The sequence below is a fragment of the Impatiens glandulifera genome, chromosome 4 (assembly GCF_907164915.1).
Source record: "Impatiens glandulifera chromosome 4, dImpGla2.1, whole genome shotgun sequence".
NCBI lineage: Eukaryota > Viridiplantae > Streptophyta > Magnoliopsida > Ericales > Balsaminaceae > Impatiens > Impatiens glandulifera.
This window is the reverse complement of record NC_061865.1, coordinates 9,918,500-9,939,057: the sequence shown is the minus strand read 5'-3', so window position 1 is coordinate 9,939,057 and position 20,558 is coordinate 9,918,500. Positions and strand designations below refer to the sequence as shown.

General features: G+C 29.3%; 1 protein-coding gene across 1 annotated transcript; it reads left to right on the top strand.

Moving 5' to 3' along the window:
* The first annotated feature begins 5,469 nt into the window (after positions 1–5,469).
* On the top strand, positions 5,470–7,780 carry LOC124934685 (zinc finger MYM-type protein 1-like). The gene is made up of 2 exons (XM_047475203.1): positions 5,470–7,568; positions 7,714–7,780. Exons 1-2 carry the CDS (start codon positions 5,470–5,472, stop codon positions 7,778–7,780), a joined length of 2,166 nt encoding a protein of 721 aa, XP_047331159.1.
* The last annotated feature ends 12,778 nt before the right edge of the window (positions 7,781–20,558 follow it).

Below are 20,558 nucleotides of genomic sequence, written 5' to 3'. Positions count from 1 at the left end.
AGCCTACTATTATCTATTATGCTTTATTGCTGTATGAGATTCCTGAAATAATATATGTATTTGTTTGGATATATTTATTATTATACATCAAGAACTCACCATCCAAACAACATTGCAGTATGACTTAAATTTAACAGAGATTACAGTTTAAGTTTAAATGTTTAACTATAAATATTCTTCAATTATCTAAACTAGGTATTACTAATTAGAGTTATAAAACTTAAATGCAAGATCCCAAGAAACCCCTGCCACTTTTTAGATAAGAATTAATAAACTATTTCCTTAAATTTCTTTGTTCAAATGAAGCACTTGACCTGATACATTCTAATAATATTTAAATGAGACATCTCGTACTTCATTTATTTGATAGATATGTTACCGTAAGACATATCGATATAATTTAATTAATTGTTATATGCTTAATTACGTGCTTCAGGAATATCCTCAAAAGTCAAATCGAGTTAATTTTTTTGAACATCATTCATCCTCATAATGTTTTGGTAGGTAATTCAAAATATATCATATTTATTTGTGAAAATAACTTTTTTTAAGGAAACCCTTTTTTAAAGCATATTTACATGTTTTGTTTAAGTATTTGTATGTCCGTATTTGTTACTATTTCACATCATCATACTTTTATTCAGCTAACATAAGATTTCTTTTATTCATTTCCATATGTCATGAAATATTGCCAAAGTAAGGAACAAAGCTTCATGGCAATCAACTCATGTGTCATCTACATAATCATTCACTCGCATCTGCGAATGAGTGATAGAAAAATGTCAAACCCCTCATGTACTGTGTCATTGTGGATTAAGAGATTCTCTATGGACTTTGTGGATAGAAAACAATCCAAGAAGGCGAATGGAGAATTGTGACAGATATTCAACAAATAGAAAATTTTAAGTAGTTATCGTAGTTATTTTTGCTTGTATCGTAATGATATGCATCTTATATATGTAGTTTAAGTTTATTCTCAATGAAGTTGATGAAATATACTTTTACCTATAACATTTGTAACATTTATTTTATTAGTGGTTGGTAGAATCAAACTAATTTGTATTTGGGAGGAGAATATTCTCTTTAACAATCCACTTTAATTATTCTTCTAATATATTTTTGTAATGATATTTTATTTTGCATTAATGTTATTATTTAATTAATTAATATAATTTCATTATATTAACAAACATTCAAATAATTTAATTTAATTTAAAACATTTTTTTTATAATAATGTAAAAAATACATTTATATATGTATAATTATAAAGGTAATTTAAATTGATATCAGTTCAAATTATGATTTAACATCAATGAGACCGTACCAATATTAATATTTAAAAATAAATAAATTTTATAAAATTATCTCAATCATAAATAGTTATAAAAAATGAAACAATTAAAAATACATAAGAACATCCACCTACCTTAAAATTTATCTTTCACGTTTTAGAAAAAGGTTAGAACGTTAACACAATCTTCATAATATAATATACTTCAATTTATGACATTTTGAATGAGAATAAGTAATTGATGTCTCAACCCGATTTTAATAATGACTTGTATCAAAGCTGTATTTTTAGAAGTACAAAATAAATCATAGACTATGTTAGCCAGAAAATATCTGTATTGTTGAAAAATTATTTATTTCACCTAATATATATATATATATGTTATTATATGTTATTATATATTTGTTATTATTTTTTTTTATCTTCATACATTTATTCTCATGAAAGTGTAGAATTTACATTCACTATACATTCTTTATTTTCATGTTCATTACTTATTAATAAATTTTATTTAATTAATTATTAATATATTTAATATAGTTAATTATTTAATAAAATATTATTATGATAAATAACTTGAAAAAAATATAAAATATAAAATATTTAAAATTAATATATATAAATAATTAAATAAATTAAAAATATGTGATAATTTATATTTTCTATTTAAATTTTAAATATATAGTGTTTCATTCTATATTTTTATAATAATAAATATGTCTCAAATTTTCTCCATCATTCTAAAATTTAACATAATTAGTTAAATATATTTTAAAACATATATAATTTTTAAATATTTTTTATTATTTTATCTTAAGTTATTATTGTTTTTTTTTTGTTTTTTTTTGAATTTTTTTATTTCTATCTTATTATTTAATAATATATTAATATATATATATATATAATTATTAATTTTATATTAAATAATAACATTAATTATTATTTTTATTTAATAAAAGCAATTTTATAGTATAATATTTTGTGTAAAATTATACATATATAAGAACATTATAAATTTAAATTTTTTATTAATAGTTTAAAATATGTCAAAAAAAATTTTGTTTTATTATTTAATAATATATATTACACATTTATTATATTTTAAGGATATATATATATATATATAATAAATTTAAAATATGAATATTAAAAGGAAAAAAATATAAGTTAAATATATTTGAAAGAAAAATAATATTAATAATTTAAAAAAATATATTTAAATTTTTATTTAAAAAAATATTAATATTAGTTCCCTCACATATTAATGCTATTTTTTTATCAAAAATTTTATCCTTTTTTTAATTAATCAACCATTTCATTTCACATTTATTCATAAATTTTACTTTCACTTCAATCAAACCAAGTCATGGAATTTATAAATTTTAACCACCAATACAATTTTTTTCACTTCGAATATTTTTTTTAATAAAATTGAATTCATGTATAAACATAAACAAATTTTTTAACTTAAAATAATCATAAATTTTTTACAACATATTAAAACTTTCTCATAATTAAAATAAACAAATATCTATAATAACTAATATAAAATTAGGGAATAATAAGTATTATGATCATTAGTAAGAGATAATATTATAATATGCAAAACGGTGGTATATATATTCTTCTCATATTGATTACATATGTTTTCACGAAAATCTCTCATTTATGAGAAGTTGATAGTCCTCATAAATCATCATAAGAAAAAATTTATGATTATATTAATAAAATAATAATAATATTATTTATATAAAGTCAATGAAAATTATCAATCATCCACTCAAATAATTTAATAAATTTGTTGTATATTTTTCCTCGCTTGGACATAGATGTTTCAAACTTGCATTATCCTATTTTTTTTATATAATGATATCTAAAAAAATTGTAATTAAGAAAAATAATCTACGTAAAAGTCTCTTACCATTTGATCTACAGAACTGTCACAAATATTAAGCTTTTTAATCTCTCCAAATATACTCAACTCTTCTAAAAAAGTCTTTATAAAATTTTAAAACTAAAACACTCAAAAAAAAATATGAGAACCGTAAATAATATTAGAGCAATATATAAGGTGTAAATATTTGCATGATTTTTCACTAACTAAGGTAACGAAGAATGAAAATGTGGGCTTATATTATAGAAGAAAAAAATAATTGTAATCTCGTTAAATACGTTAAATCAAGTGACATATTATAATGTAATCAAACACATGAAATTAAAAATCTTTTAATATTTTGTAATCTACATACCTGATAATAATGATAAATCAATAGAAAAGAAAAATATACGATCTTAAATTTTACCATTTTAGTAATGTAGTCAACCTTTACGTATATGAATCGATATTTCATCGTCATCATATTTTTCTCAAACTCTTACCAATTACGAGTGCAACACCTTATATGGTAGGAAAAACAATATCTATATATTATGTAATTTTAGACCCATGAGCCAATAATAATTTTATCTAGTTCAAACTATTTTATAAACAAACTGAAGAGGAAGACCAAATAAAGATAATTTGATCCAAAAAAAATTGATTAATAATTTTTCTAAGCGAAAATGCATTTTATCATACCCATTTTCAAATTTGCATTAGGAGAGTTTCAAACTCATGGTCTCATATATGAAATGTGAACCTTTTACCGCTAAACCAATTATGATTTTTGATTTCAATTTAAAATTTTGTGTGTTTATTTATATATATATATATATATATATATATATATATATATTAGGTAAGTTTTGACCATTTGTTTTAAGAGAAGTGATAAGGAGATGAAATTTGACTGAAATGGGAGAGGGAATGACTTGACATCACCTCATTGGTTGGAAAAAGGGTAAAATAGAAGGAAAGAGAGAAGAGAAAAAAATTATTTGATTTTTTTAGCCAATCATATTGCGTCATTCCTTCTCTTATTCTCTCACCAAATTCACTCTCCAATCATTTCTCTTGTTTTAAATAGGTGGTTATATATATATATATAATATATAATTATAAAATGTATTATATAGAGAGAGATAAAATACACCAATATGAGAATAATTATGAGAGATAAATATATAAATATATAAATATATAAATATATAAATATATAAATATATAAATATATAAATATATATATATATGATGAGAGAGAAAATAAAACAAAATTAATTAAGAAATATATTATAGATAAGAGAGAAATGCATATTAAAAGTTATTATTATATATATATATATATATATATATATATATATATAATAAAAAAATTAAAAGTAATTAATTATAAGGAGAGATTATATAATGAGGATAAAAAAATGATTTAAGAGAGAGAAATTTGTAATTTTATTGTGAGTTGAATAAATTATATTAAAAGTTATTATATATTATATAGTATTATTATATATATATATATTATAAATATTTATAATAGAAACTCGATAAATTAATACTCGATTATTTAATAAACTCTCTAATATAATATTTTTGGCCGGTCCCGACTCGACTCGGGGATATGGTGCTAAATTAATAATTCGCTAAAATTATAAGATAATACATTTTTGATAATTTTTTTAGACCCCATATAAAATATAAATTAATAATTCCTTATATATAACATATTACATTAATGATTTATGAAGGTGTCTTGAAAAATGACTAAATTGTCTTTTGTTTTTTGTTGAAATAAATTTCCCTTTAATGTCATCTCTAATTTTCCTTATCATTAATGGCGGATGTACTCAGCGGGCTACGGTGGGCAGTAGCCCAGTGTAATTTTTTTTTTATTTTTTTTTATTTATATATATAATATCTATTATATACAGCTGGCTAAAATTTTCTATCTCTAAATATAATATCTTATATAAGAATATAATCTATTTATAATAATAATAATATATATATATATATATATATTATTATTATATTATATTAAATTATATTATTATTATATTATATTATATTATATTTTTTTATATTCACATTTAAACTTTCATATTTTTATTTATTTAGAACATAATTAATTTAAAATTTTATGATTGTTTGATTTAATTTCTCTACAACTATCTTTGGTCTCTCTTTTGAATCTCTCAATTAGTTTTCTTTACCTTTTCTCAATTAATTTTGTTTATAACATAAGATTGTATAAATTATATATTCTTATTTTAATTCTATATTTTTGTTAATAGGATTACAATGGATAATGAAAGGAGTAAAAAAAGAAAGACATTATTGTCGTTTTTCAAACATAAAGAAAATTCATCTACATCTACGGTTAACGAGGTAAATCTTCAATCTTATACATCTAATACGGAAGAAGAACAACCTGTTTTAAATTTTCCAAGGGTTGAAATTGATCTTAATAATCTTGAACGAGATCCCGCAATTCAGATTCCTATATGGCAACATCCAATAAATCAACAAGATGAAATTAGACGGTCTTATATTATAATGGGTCCGTATCAACCTAAGTTAGATGAGTATCCAAGAACTAAGTTTGGATTACAAACTCAGTATCGTAGATTTCAATACTCGTGGTTTGAAAAGTTTCCTTGGTTAGAGTATTCTTCATCAAAGGATTTAATATTTTGTTTTCCTTGTTTTCTTTTCCAAAAGAAATCACCTATTAATCCTTCATTCACTATTGATGAATTTAATAACTGGAAAAGGGTTAACGATGGAGTTAAATATCCACTTTTAATTCACGTGGGAGGTCCTACTTCCTCACATAGTAATTCAGTGAAATGTGTTGAAGATTTGATGAAAGTAAGTGGACATATTGACAACATATTGAATGCCCAAAGTTTAGATGAAGTTCAGAAAAATCGATTACGACTTAAGACGACAATTGAGAGTATTCGATGGCTTAGTTTACAAGCTTGTGCATTTAGAGGTCATGATGAATCTTCATCTTCTAAAAATCGTGGTAATTTTATAGAGATGATAAAACTTATGGGTCGATTGAATGTTAATATTGGTGATATAGTATTAGAAAAAGCTCCAAGAAATGCAACATATACTTCACCAACTATTCAGAAAGAAATTTTGCATATTTTTGCAAATAAAGTAAGGAAAAAAATCCGTGAAGAAATTGGAGATGCGAAGTTCTGTATTTTAGTTGATGAAGCTAAAGATATTTCAAATAAAGAGCAGATGTCAATTATTTTGAGATTTGTTGATTGTTTGGGTATTTTACTAGAGCGTTTCTTTGATATTGTTAATGTTCCAAATACTACTGCTTCAACATTAAAGAAGAGCATATCAGATGTTCTTTCTCGACATAATTTGAATGTCACCAATATGAGAGGGCAAGGGTACGACGGTGCTAGTAACATGTCTGGTGCTTGGAATGGACTTCAAGCTCTATTTCTTCGAGAATGTCCATATGCATATTATATACATTGCTTTGCTCATAGGTTGCAATTAGCATTAGTTGGAGCTTCTACAAAAGAGATTTCTGTTTGGCTATTTTTTTCAAAACTATCCACCATTATTAATCTTATTGGTTGTTCCTCCAAATGGCATTCTGAGTTACATTCTGCTCAAACTATTGAAATTGACCGTATGATTACTTCGGGTGAACGGGATACTGGTAAAGGAATGAATCAAATTGGTAATTTACATCGTAGTGGATCAACTCGATGGAGCTCTCATTTTGAATCTATTTGTAGTTTAATTGATATGTTTGGTGCAACTATTTCTGTTCTTGAAAGTATTGTGGAAGAAGAATCGTCTAGTTCTTTACGTGGAGAAGCATGTGGTTGTTTGATAACTTTGAGATCTTTTGAATTTGTTTTCACACTTTATATGATGCAAAAAATTATGGAAATTACAAACCTGCTTTGTCAAGCTTTGCAAAACAAATCTCTTGATATTATAAATGTCATGGATCTAGTATCAACTACTAAAGCACTACTTTTCAATTTTAGAGAAGAAGGATTTGATCATCTACTAGAATACGTGCAAATGGTTTGCACACAACATGACATTGAAATTCCGGATCTGAATGCTTCATACAAAAGTGCAACAAGACGTTCATGTCAACAAAAAGATTCGTTGACAATTCAACAACACTATCATTTCAATATCTTCAATTCAGTGATAGATTTTCAACAAGAAGAGTTGAATTCTAGATTTAGTGATGAGGCAGTAGAGCTCCTTAAACTTAGTTCTGCTTTGAACCCTAAAGATAATTTTAAATCATTTAAAGGTGAAGATATTTGCAAATTGGCTGAAAAGTATTATCCAGGAGACTTCAGTGAACAAGAAATGCATTATTTGAGATCTCAACTCCAGTATTATAAAATTGATGTTTCTCGTAATGAGAATTTTCAAAATATGTCTTTCATCATTGAATTGTGTCGCAGATTAGTTGAAACAAATAAGTCATCAAATTATAATTTGATTGATAGATTGATTCGACTTTTTTGACTTTACCAGTTTCTACTGCCACTACAGAAAGATCATTTTCAGCAATGAAACATGTGAAAACTATTCAACGGAATAAGATGGAAGAAGAGTTTTTAGCCGATACTATGATAATTTATATTGAACGAGAGCTTGTTGAAGATATTGATTCAGATTCTATAATAGATGAATTTTATTCTATAAAAAATAGAAGGTTGCAACTTAAATAATATGTAAAAGTTTGTTAAATTTTATATATTTTCTTGTCTTATTTTTACATTTTCAATAATACGAGATAATTTTTATATATATAAATTTGTTATTAAATCGGGTATTTCGTTCATTTCTTAGATCTTTTATATTTATTTTATTTTATTAAGGGTATTTATTGATAAATTTAATTACTAAAAAATTAAAATCAGCCCAGTCAAAAAAAAAATCCTGGATTCGCCCTTGCTTAGCATGATAAGAACTTTTGGTGTTATTTTCTCATAGATCAACAATAAATTGTTCAATGTGATTTCCTTTTAATATCTAGCTGCGTTTCGAGAAAGGAGCCTCCATTGTAGAACTTTCATCATCTTTTTCATCGATATCATCTTTATTAATTTCAATAACGTTTTCAATAATTTTTTTATTAGTCAACAACTGTGTAACTACATTTTCTTCTTGGTAAGTCAGATCATCTTCGACATCCATTGCATTGCGATAACCCAACTCTTTGATCAAATTCTGGAGTTCTTGAGTGTTTTCACCACCTTCATCCGAGTTCTCAAAAATCACGTTATCTGTTGATCGAAGTTTACAATGACGAAGATTTCTTTCAAATTGGGTCATTCATTTGATATATAGTACATGCATTGTATATAATAATTAAGTGGAAGCTTAAAGGTGTTTGTAAACTAAGTATTTTACTATAAATTAATAATATATTAATTAATATATAAATTAATAATTATTAATTTATCGATTAATTAATAACTCTTTTAATTAATAAATTTTGGTCGCCCCAAATGTATTATTTTATAGAGTTTCTATTATATATATAAAAATTAATAAATATTTAATATTAAATATATAAATATAAAATTATTAATAAGATAATATATATTTTATATAATTTGTGTAAAAAAAATATATTTATATAAAGTTAATGAAGAAAAAAAGAATATATTTATATGTGAGATATAATAGAATAAAAACTAATTAGGAAATATAAATTAATATTTATGATAGAAAAGATAAATTAATATTTATGGATATGTAATTATGATAGGAGAGAAAAACTCATATAAAATGTGTTGAGATTAGGTGAGCGTTTATGAATTGTGGTGAGGAGAAATGATATTCTCAACGACAAGTTAGCGAAAGCAAAGCCACGAATCCTACGTGGCCTTACCAGCTAGGAGAGAGAAAAAAAATAAAAATAAAATTGAATTTTTCTATTTCCCCCCAAAACCAAAAATCCTATTATTTCTATCTTTCTATTTCCCCCAAAACCAAAATCTTATTCTTTCTCTCTCTTTTGTTTCATTCTCTCTCTGTTTTATTTTTCCTAAACCCACCGGCGATTCTCTTCTTTCATTTTCACCGACTTCTCTTCCGAACGATCGAAATGGTAAGACTTCTTCCGTTAATGAAACGTTTCATTTTTTCCCAAAACCAAAACCCCCACGACAATCTCTCTCTTTATTTTTCGTTTCCATTTCCCAAAACCCAACCCACTGTCGATCTTACTGAAACGTTTCATCGACTTCTTATCTTCCGATCGATTGAAATATAAAGTCTTTTTTCTTTCTTTCATTTATCTTCCGTTCGAAATGATTGTCATATCAATATTTATGTTTAACGTTTATGGTTTAGCTGCTGAATCGATTTAGATTAGAGTTCTTAAAGATCTGGATCTTCATACATGACCTACAAATCAAATTAACATTACAATAAGATTATTGACAAAAAAATGCTAGTTTCGGGACCAGAAAAGCTGGTTTCGGGACCCGAAACGGCAAAAAAAAAAAAATTTTTTTTTTTTTTGGAAATGAGTGGTTTCGGGACCCGAAATGAGTGGTTTTGGGACCCGAAATGAGTGGTTTCGGGACCAGAAATGAGTGATTTCGGGACACTTTTTTTAATTTTTTTTAATCTGAAACATTATAATGAATCTTAGAAAAATCAAAAATAATTGAAGATAATGTTATTATACTAGAAATTTACATAATTAAACATTTATTTACAATGTTACAATCTGTCATTTATATCACATTTAAAATATCACCTACAATTTGAGAGATCTCAAATAATCTCATTTCTTCATTAACTTGATCAATAAGAAGATTTGGATCTTCATACATGACCTACAAATCAAATTAACATTACAATAAGATTATTGGTTTATAAAAAAATAAAATAGCAATAAAAGATCGTATAGAAACCATTTCGGAGTTTGAAATCACCCTAAAATGGTAATTTCGGGACCAAAAATGCTGGTTTCGGGACCAGAAAAACTAGTTTCGGGACCCGAAACGGGGAAAAATATATTTTTTTTTTTTTTTTTTTGGAAATGAGTGGTTTCGGGACCCGAAATGAGTGGTTTCGGGACCAGAAATGAGTGATTTCGGGACACTTTTTTTTAATTTTTTTAATCTGAAACATTATAATGAATCTTAGAAAATCAAAAATAATTGAAGATAATGTTATTATACTAGAAATTTACATAATTAAACATTTATTTACAATGTTACAATCTGTCATTTATATCACATTTAAAATACAACCTACAATTTGAGAGATCTCAAATAATCTCATTTCTTCATTAACTTGATCAATAAGAAGATTTGGATCTTCATACATGACCTACAAATCAAATTAACATTACAATAAGATTATTGGTTTATACAAAAATAAAATAGCCATAAAAGATCGTATAGAAACCATTTCGGAGTTTGAAATCACCCTAAAATGGTGATTTCGGGACAAAAAATGCTGGTTTCGGGACCAGAAAAGCTGGTTTCGGGACCAAAAAAGCTGATTTCGGGACCAGAAAAGCTAGTTTCGGGACCCGAAATGAGTAGTTTCGGGACCCGAAACGTTTTTTTTTTTGGAAATGAGTGGTTTCGGGACCCGAAATGAGTGGTTTCAGGACCAGAAATGGTTTTTCTTACAACCTAATTGAAATTAGTTCTGCAACTAAACCCATAACAACAGCCAAACATTATATAATCATACTTTCGGGTCCCGAAATCACATTTTCGGGTTCCATAACAGCCAAACATTATACAATCATACTTTCGGGTCTCTAAACCATCCATTTCCGGACCCATAATGCAGCAAATACACAATAAACATAGTTTTCTATCGTTAAAATCATTAAAATCATTAAAATCATTAAAATCTCTAACACTAACCGCAAAAAGCTAAACGATCTTCAAATCATTAAAATGATCTACGATTCTAAAAGAGAAAATGTTATTTACCTTGTCCTTTTTTGATCTGAGAGATTTTGAAGTCTTGTATGGAGATGTACCTGGACCACCAGCCTGAAAAGATAGTATGAAGTGAACACGAAGGCAGACAATGAAGTGAACATACACGAAAGAGTTCTCTTACCATTTTCGATCGAAAGAAGATGAAGAAAGTAGAAGAAGTCGGGGATGCCGGAGAGAAAAATCGCCAGAGAAGAAATTGGGGTTCGCCGAAAGTGATAAATGAAAATAAGAAAGAGAGGAAAGAAGAAAGAGAGGAAAGAAGAAAGAGGAGGAAACTGAAATATTTAATTTTTTTATTTTGTTTTGTTTTTTCTCTCTCATAGCTGGCAAGGCCACGTAGGATTCGTGGCCTTACTTTCGCTTACCCTTCGTTGGGTTTATCATACCTCTTGTGGTGAGAGTGTACATGTCATCCTGAATTTTTTATATTAAGCATCATTATATATATGGAAAAATAAATAAATATTTAATATTAAATATATAAATATATAATTATTAATAAGATAATATATAATTTGTGTGAAAAAAATATATTTATATAAAGTAAATGAAGAAAAAGAATATATTTATATGAGAGATATAATAGAATAAAAATTAATTAAGAAATATAAATTAATATTTATGATATGAAAGATAAATTAATATTTATGGATATGTAATTATTATATGAGAAAGAAATTCATGTAAAATGTGTTGAGATTATGTGAGCACATATGAATTATGGTGTGAACGTACATGTCACCCTCAATTTTTTATATTAAGCATCATTTTATATATATATATATATATATATATATATATATATTACTATTAAATTAGAAGAAAATATTAATATGAATGAGAACAAAAGCACAATTAAATTGAAAGAGAATCTCAATAACAATAAGAACAAAAGTACTATTAATATTAACATAAAAAATCACTATTAAATTGGTAGAAAATATTGATATGGATGAGAAAAGAAGCCAAAAAAACCTATTGATTCACTATTAACATTAATCAACACAAACATACATTTTAATTATATTTTATAATTAGTTCAATTTGTTTTTACAATGCCAACAATCACATTTATCATTGCAAATATGATTATAACTGTCTTATAAAATTTGTGTCTGACCATAAACAATCTTCGATGGGTGTTGTACCTAAGGTTGTTAAAATATCGAGTTAACTCTTAAAATCTTACGATTTTACATATAGTTAACGAGTCTAATTTTAAGTAAACTCTTAAATAGGTAAATTCTTACAATTTTAAATTTATGATAATAAGATTTTACGAGTTTATAAATTATTTCATTTTACGATTTTATACGATTTTACTTTAAAAAAAACAAATTTATATTAATTAAATTAAAATTTAAAGTTATTATTTATTTAAATTAATTAATATAATTAATTTTATAAATATAATTTTTATAGTGTTATTTACTTATTATTATTTTTTAATTAATTTTATATTAAAATATATAATTTCTTAAAATTGGCTAAATACAACCAACTTAATTATATATATAAATAATAATAATATATAAATATTATTTTTTTAAATAAAACTCTTACGATTTCACGTAAACTCTAGATTTTACGAGTTTACAACTGTCTAACGATTCTATGAAAACTCTTGATTTTGACAGCCTCGGTTGTACCTATCAAATGAATGAATAATATCTTGTAAATATGCAATATATAATCAATAATCACTGGTGAAAAAGGGGTCAAAACCGAGAGTAAAAACTCTCGGTTTTGACCCTATAACTTTCGGTATAGACATTTTACCGAAGGTTTTGGTAACTTTCGCCATCCCTCGGTATTGACTCTCTCGTTAAAAACAATTGGGCAATTACCGAGAGATATTATAGAGTTTTCGGTTTAGATACCCTAGAGTAAAACCGAAAGGTAATTGAAAAGCTTTCGGTTTTTCTCTTTGTGGAAAAACCGAGAGTTTTACAAATAACTCTCGGTTTTACCCAAAGAGAAAACCGAAAGTAATATTAGAAAACCCTCGGTTTTTACCCAAAGAGAAAACCGAGAGTTATATGACAAACCCTTGGTTTTTACCCAAAGACGAAAACTGAGGGTTATTAGAAAACTCTCGGTTTTCTTCTAATGGAGAAAACCGAGAGTTATATGAAAACTCTCGTTTTCTCCGTTTGAAGAAAACTGAGGGTTATTATAAAACTTTCGGTTTTCCTCTTTGTGGAAAAACCGAGAGTTTTCTAATAACACTCGGTTTTCGTCTTTGGGTAAAAACCGAGGGTTTGTCATATAACTCTCGGTTTTCTCTTTGGGTAAAAACCGAGGGTTTTCTAATATTACTTTCGGTTATCTCTTTGGGTAAAAACTGAGAGTTTTTTAATTACTTTCGTTTTTTTCCCGTAAATTTTTAAAAATGTGCGGATTATTTTGTTCGCAACCAAAACCTGTTCAGCCAAACCAATATATCGATGATAAAAGAAATGCCACATCACATTAATTGATCATTATCATTACAAAATTCGAAACCAAACGAATAATCCGAACAATCTGTTATAAATTCAAATTGATACAACTATTAATGAAAACATGTTTTGAATCGAAACAACCTTAGCTTGTGGGGGGAGGAGGTGGTTGTTGCCTCATATACAATTCGATTCTCTCCATTCTTGCGTTCATCTCTAACTTCTCCCTCTCCATTCTTGTAACGATTTCTTCCTTTTCCGCTTCCATTTCTTCCATTCTGCGCCTTCTTTCTTCATCCATCTTCTCCAGTTCCTCCAGCTTGAGCTTCATTATTTGATTCTCTTCTAACAATCGCTCATTGTTTCGCTGTGAACTGTTTCCACTTCGACGATCCTCACGAAAGTGTGTCGGCCGGACGCCTGATCCCATTCCGAACACGACCCCATGTTTTTGTTGTCCGAACACCCTCTCCGTCAATTCGAAATCCGATATTCCCGGTTCGTTACTAACAACCTCCTCCATCTCAACCTGCACAATTCAAATAAAATATCATTTCTATAATTAAAAATTAGGCATATTCAATTCACTTACAATTTTCTCTTACACGTGTTCGTCCGGGACGGGTGTTGGATTTTCTTTTGTCGGTTTTGGGGTACGGGTCCTCTTGAATACTTCAATTACAGACGGTGCCCGTCCCATTTCAATCGCCTGTTGAAATAAATGATTTATATAATTAATAACAATCTTTAGATTAAGTTATTACAAATAATTTACTTACCAACTCGTCTTCAATCTGTGCAAACGGTCTACTTCCCGTTCGATGCGGGAATTTCAGCTTCTTCTTGTTCTTCATATTTGTAGAACTGTTTCTCTGTATTTGAAATAAAAAATGAAGTTAAATTAATTAGTATCAACTTTTATTTGAATTATGAAACCGTACCTTAAATGTTTCTGTGAAGAAATGGTTGCGACACACAAACTCCCAATCATCTCGATCGTAGTCTGGTGGAGGATTAGCCAGTACCGCCGCCTCGTCTCCTTTGTGGACGCGGATATATGTCTTGTTCAAATCCGACCGCCATCTATCCCATATCTGATTGGCGAGTCCCAATCCGGTCTTTCGAAAAGACTCAATATCACCATGAGTAGCTTCGAACGGATCCCGAAAAAAATAACATCCAAATGTTAAAAATAATTATTTAATGACGTAATGTATAATCAAGTAATAAGTATTACCTTGATAGCAGTCCACAGTGAATCCAATTGGTCTGCACTTAAAGCCTTCCACTTTAGAAGACGGTGTGAGACGGCTGCGGGGTCCCGGATAATCGACCCCACATGTCTAGACCACCGTGTTCTTCCCACGTCTGTACCGCCTGGCCTACCATCCTTCTCTCTAAACGTGAGAGGAATCCTTGTCCCCGCTACCCTCTTAGACAACGCAATATTCTTGTTCTTCCCCCCGTCTCTTGCGGGCAGAAGATTCTTCAAAATTAAAAAAATCATAATTAGATATGTCAATCAATTAAAACACTAACTAATTTGTAAACGAGTTACCTGTCGATGATGGGTCGGGAGTGGTCTCGTGCTCCTCCTCGCCATCCTGCTCCTCGATATGCTCTTCGAGACCCTCGTCTTCAGCCTCATCGCTATCCACCATATCAGCGAATGTGCTCTCTATAAACTCTTGGAGCTCACTAGCCTCAACATCCTCGTCTGTCGGGGGAGACGCAGTAGCTATCGGGACCACAACAATCGGTGGTTGGTCTCTAGAAGACGATCCTCGGAGCTTTAAGGACTCGGATTGGGCAAGTAGGTTTTGGTAGCTTTTATCCAATTTTTTGGGTGTCTTCCTCATACTCTTCCAAGTTGTTTTAGGACCTTCAGACATTCGTAATTCACACCATTAATAAAATTGAGTGAATAATTGAAATAAAGTAGTAATAAGAATGAATATAAAGTTAAAAACATAAATCTACCTAATTAATTAATCTGAACTATATGTTTGTAAACTGTGGTTTTATTTTTGTCACAATCTTCCAACCGGGTCGGGCTGACATATCAGGGGCGTAGAATACTTGTTTTGCTTGACTCGCCAATATATACGGGTCTTGACTTTGGGTTTTCAAAATTCGGTTTACATTTACACTTACGTAGCCATATTTATCCACTTTCACTCCTAGTTCCCCCGAGTGTGTATCAAACACTTACACTTGAATAAAACAACTCGTTTGTGAGAATAATATTGTACTTCGATTATATCCGTCAAAACTTCGTAGTATGACATAGTTTCAGATCCGTTGTACCCCTCAACAACCACCCCACTATTTTGAGTGGTCAAACCTTCGTCGTGTTTTTCTGTACAGAATTTGAATCCGTTTACTTTACACCAAACATACATAGACGAGTACATACTTGGACATTCTCCTAAGATCTTGAGGTCTCTTGATATGTCGTTAATTTCTGCTAAATGAGCGACCTATATATGTATCCGAAATGAAGTTGTTAAAATGAATAAAAAGAGTTAGGATATATGGTTTATAATTTACTCACTCGATGCTTGAAATATGCGGCAAACGTTTCTCCACTAGACTCGTTGTTATAATCTCTGCAAATAGATCGAATATTAAATAGCATACTCTTTAATGCTAATTAGTAACAGCAACATCGAATCTTACATGTAAAAAGGTTCTGTTTCGGGACAATTTTTCAAAATGTAAGAATGAGCTGTCACTCGATCGATATAATCCAAGTTGTATACTTTTCTGTTAGATAGGTCTTCCAACGATGCAAATATTGAAATGCCCGAGATTTCAGGTTGTGCATTTTCTTGCTCTTGTTCCTCCATATACCTGGCACATAAACTAATACTCTCATTAACAAGATAGCTCTCGCTTATAGAGGCTTAAGGGTGGTTATTATTCCTCAAATATCTTTTCGTTGTACCCATGTAATGTTCAAACGGATACATCCATCGATACTGAACAGGTCCTCTAAGCAAAGCCTCAAATGACAAGTGAACCGGGAGATGCATCATGATGTCGAAGATTGACGGCGGAAAAATCATTTCAAATTTGCAAAGTGTCAATGTAATATCCATGTACAATTGTTCGAGGTCCTCTTGAATCAACTCTTTGAAGCACAGCAACCGAAAGAAACGAGACAAATTTACTAATGCATCATACACATTATCTGGAAATAATCCACGAGTTGCTAAAGGAATAAGATATTCCAATAAAATGTGATAATCATGACTCTTTAATCCAGAAATCTTTTTCTCTTCCAAATTTACACAACCGCCAATATTTGAGCAAAAGCCATCGGGCAACTTGAGATCTTTCAAGAAGTTACAAAGACGTTTTTTATTTTCGGATGTCAAAATGAAAGGCGCTTCTGGATAATGAACAACTCTTTCATCATTTATAGGATGTAACCATGATTTTATGCCTAAGAGTTCTAAGTCTTTACGGGCTTTAGGACCATCCTTAGTCTTCTCTTTCACATTCATTATTGTTCCCAACACGCTATCACAGATATTTTTCTCAATATGCATCACATCCAAATTATGTCTCAATAATAGTGATTTCCAATAAGGCAGACGGAAGAAAATGCTAAGTTTGTTCCAATTGTCTCCCCGCGTTTCATGATATATCTTGGTTCTCTTGCTCAGATCCGCACTATGAATTATGTCTTCTAGGTCTCGTGCTTGCTCGTAACTTTCTTGCCCCGTTAACAATCTAGGGGGATCTCTATAATCAGTTCGACCATCAAACGACTCTTTATCCCTTCTATATTTGTGCTTCGGTGGAAGGAAACGTCTATGACCCAAGTAACATTGTTTGGAACCATGAACCAATCGAAGAGATACCGTGTCGTTGTTACAACAAGGACAAGCGAATTTACCTTTCGTACTCCAGCCTGATAAATTCGCATATACGGGAAAGTCGTTAATGGTCCACAACAACGCCGCTCGCATGTTAAAGTATTGCGAGGTGTGTGCATCAAACGTTTACACACCTGTTTGCCACAGTTCATGCAACTCTTCGATCAATGGCTGGAGAAATATGTCAATTGCATCTCCTGGACTTTTTGGACCCGGAATTAACATAGATAAAATGAAATTGCTAGATTCCATGCATGTCGTGGGTGACACATTATAAGGAACGAGAATAACCGGCCAAACACTGTATGATTTTTTCCCATTTGCAAATGGATGAAACCCATCGCTTGATAAACCCAGTCTTACGTTTCGAGATTCTAAAGCAAAATCTGTATAATTTTCATCAAACGTCTTCCAAGTTAAGGAATCAGCGGGATGTCTCAACGTATCACTATCAACTCTTCCTTCTTTATGCCATCTCATCATTGGAGCCGTTTTTGAGGACATGTATAGTCTTTGCAGTCTTGGTATTAAAGGGAAATATCTCAACACCTTTTTTGGAATGAATTTCCCGTTTTGCTTCTCCCGAACTGTCCCACTTGTTTGGTCGACTTTCCATCTTGAAAGACCGCAAACTCTACAAAATCTTCATTTATGTCGTCCTTCCAAAATAGCATACAGTTGTTCTTACATGCGTCTATCTTGTCATATTTAAGCCCGATATCAGTAATGAATTTTTTACTTTCGTAGTATGAGTTTGGCAATTGAGCGTCAATCAGTAATATGTAGTCTTTAAGTAGACGCAGCAACATATCGAACGAAGAATTCGTCCATTGACATACATTTTTTATGTGAAGTAGTTTCAGTAGTGCCGATGATTTCGTTATTCGAGCACCTTCATACAATGGTCGTTTGCAATCATCAAGCAATTTATAAAATCTATGTGCATCTTCGACTAGTTAATCGTTGCTCGGGACGTCATTAACGTTGGGGAACATATCGTTTATAAATTCGTGCATATAACGTTCTTCATTGACATCTTCATTAACTGTATTATTCATCTCATGTCTCGCATCGTTGAATTTCGGCACGACATCCTCCGACTGATCATCGTCATCATCATCATCATCATCATCATCTAAGTCATCAGCATCTTCATCGACATCGTCATTAACCACTTGAGTAGTACGTCTCTTTTCTCCATGAAAATACCAATACTCATAATGAACATTTATTCCATAAACGATGAGGTGAGTCTTCACTTCGTCTATTTCCATAAACGGCGTGTTCAAGCATTTCACGCAGGGACATTTCACGGTTTGTCGGGATGTACTCCTAACAGCATACTCGAGGAATTTGTCAACACCTTCCTCGTAATCTGGATGATCTCGACGTAAGGTCATCCATCTTTTATCGGGGACTTCCATATTTCTAATAAAATGGAAAACAACCCGCATTATTATTTACTTATATTTGTCTAAATTAATTAGGCTTACATAATGCTAACATAATTTCTATCTAATCTATCATTATCCAACCAATAATCAATTTAATCTAACATTATCGAAACCCAATTCAACCTAAACAAACAATATTTCATTCATATACATTTCAAACCTAATCTAACATTATTTCATTCATATACATTTCAACAATATCTAACATTATCCAAGCCAAATTCCACCTAAACAAACATAAATATTTCATTCATATACATTTCAAACCTAATCTAACATTATCCAAGCCAAATTCCACCTAAACAAACAATATTTCATCATAAACATTTCAAACCTAATCTAACCAATCTGGCACGGCAGTCTTCAATCTAGCCTAATTCAAATAACCAATCATCATTAATCTAACCCATTTTTTAAACTAATCAAACCTAGTCAAACACTATTTCAATCATACATAATTCAAATAATTCAATTCATACCTAAAATCCAATATAATACAAACAATGCAATTTTAACTTAAAATCTAATTTATTCATACATAAACCAAATCTAACATAATCAAATCTAATTCAAACAATTTAATTCATACCTAAAATCCAATATAATCCTAACAACATAAAAATCCTTAAAAACTGACCTTTTTCAACAGTTGTGGCGGCGACGGTGGAGAGGCGCGACGACGGTGGAGGAGGCAGCTTAAGGTGGAATAACCTCGGCGATCTTCAAGAGACGGACGGTCCTAATCCAAAATCAGACAAAATTAAACCATATTATCTAACTTAAATTTGACATAAATCCAACAAAGTTCAAACTAAATCATAGACCAAACAAAATATAATCTAACAAACCTAATCTAACAAATCAATATGAAAACCAAATCTAACCAAAATATTGAACATATAACCTAAATCTAACATTAATCAAACAAATTCAAACCAAATCTAATAACCAAAATCAAATCTAATCCAAACAATTCAATTTTAACATAATCTCAATAACTATCAATCAAACCAAATAACCAAACCTAAACCAAAATCAATATAAACCAATTTTGTACATTAATCAAACCTAATAACCAAACCTAAATCAAAATCAATAATCATCAATCAAACCAATTAACCAAACCTAAATCAAACTCAATATAAACCAATTTTTAACATTAATCAAACCAAAATCAAACCTCAATCAAACCAAAATCAAACCAATCTAAACTAATAAACACCAATTTTAAACCATAATCCTAAATTAAACAAAATCTAACATAAATCAACCTAAATCTAACAATTACAAACCAAATATAACATATATAACATTAATCTAACATATATTACCAATCAGATTACAAACCAAATCTAACATATATAACATTAATAATTCATAAATCTAAAAAATCCTAAAAACTAACCCTAAAATCTAAATATATAACACTTATATATGTAAATAATCCTAAAAGTTAGAAACTGACCTTCAATCAGATGGACGGCGGAGGCACGGCTGAGAGCGGCGGAGGTGCGGCGGTAGTTCTTCAACCGGATCCGCGGCAGATCTTCAACCGGAGAGGCGTCTTCGCGGCTTCCACAGGGGCGGCGTTGTCTTCTACGGGTCTTCTTCAGC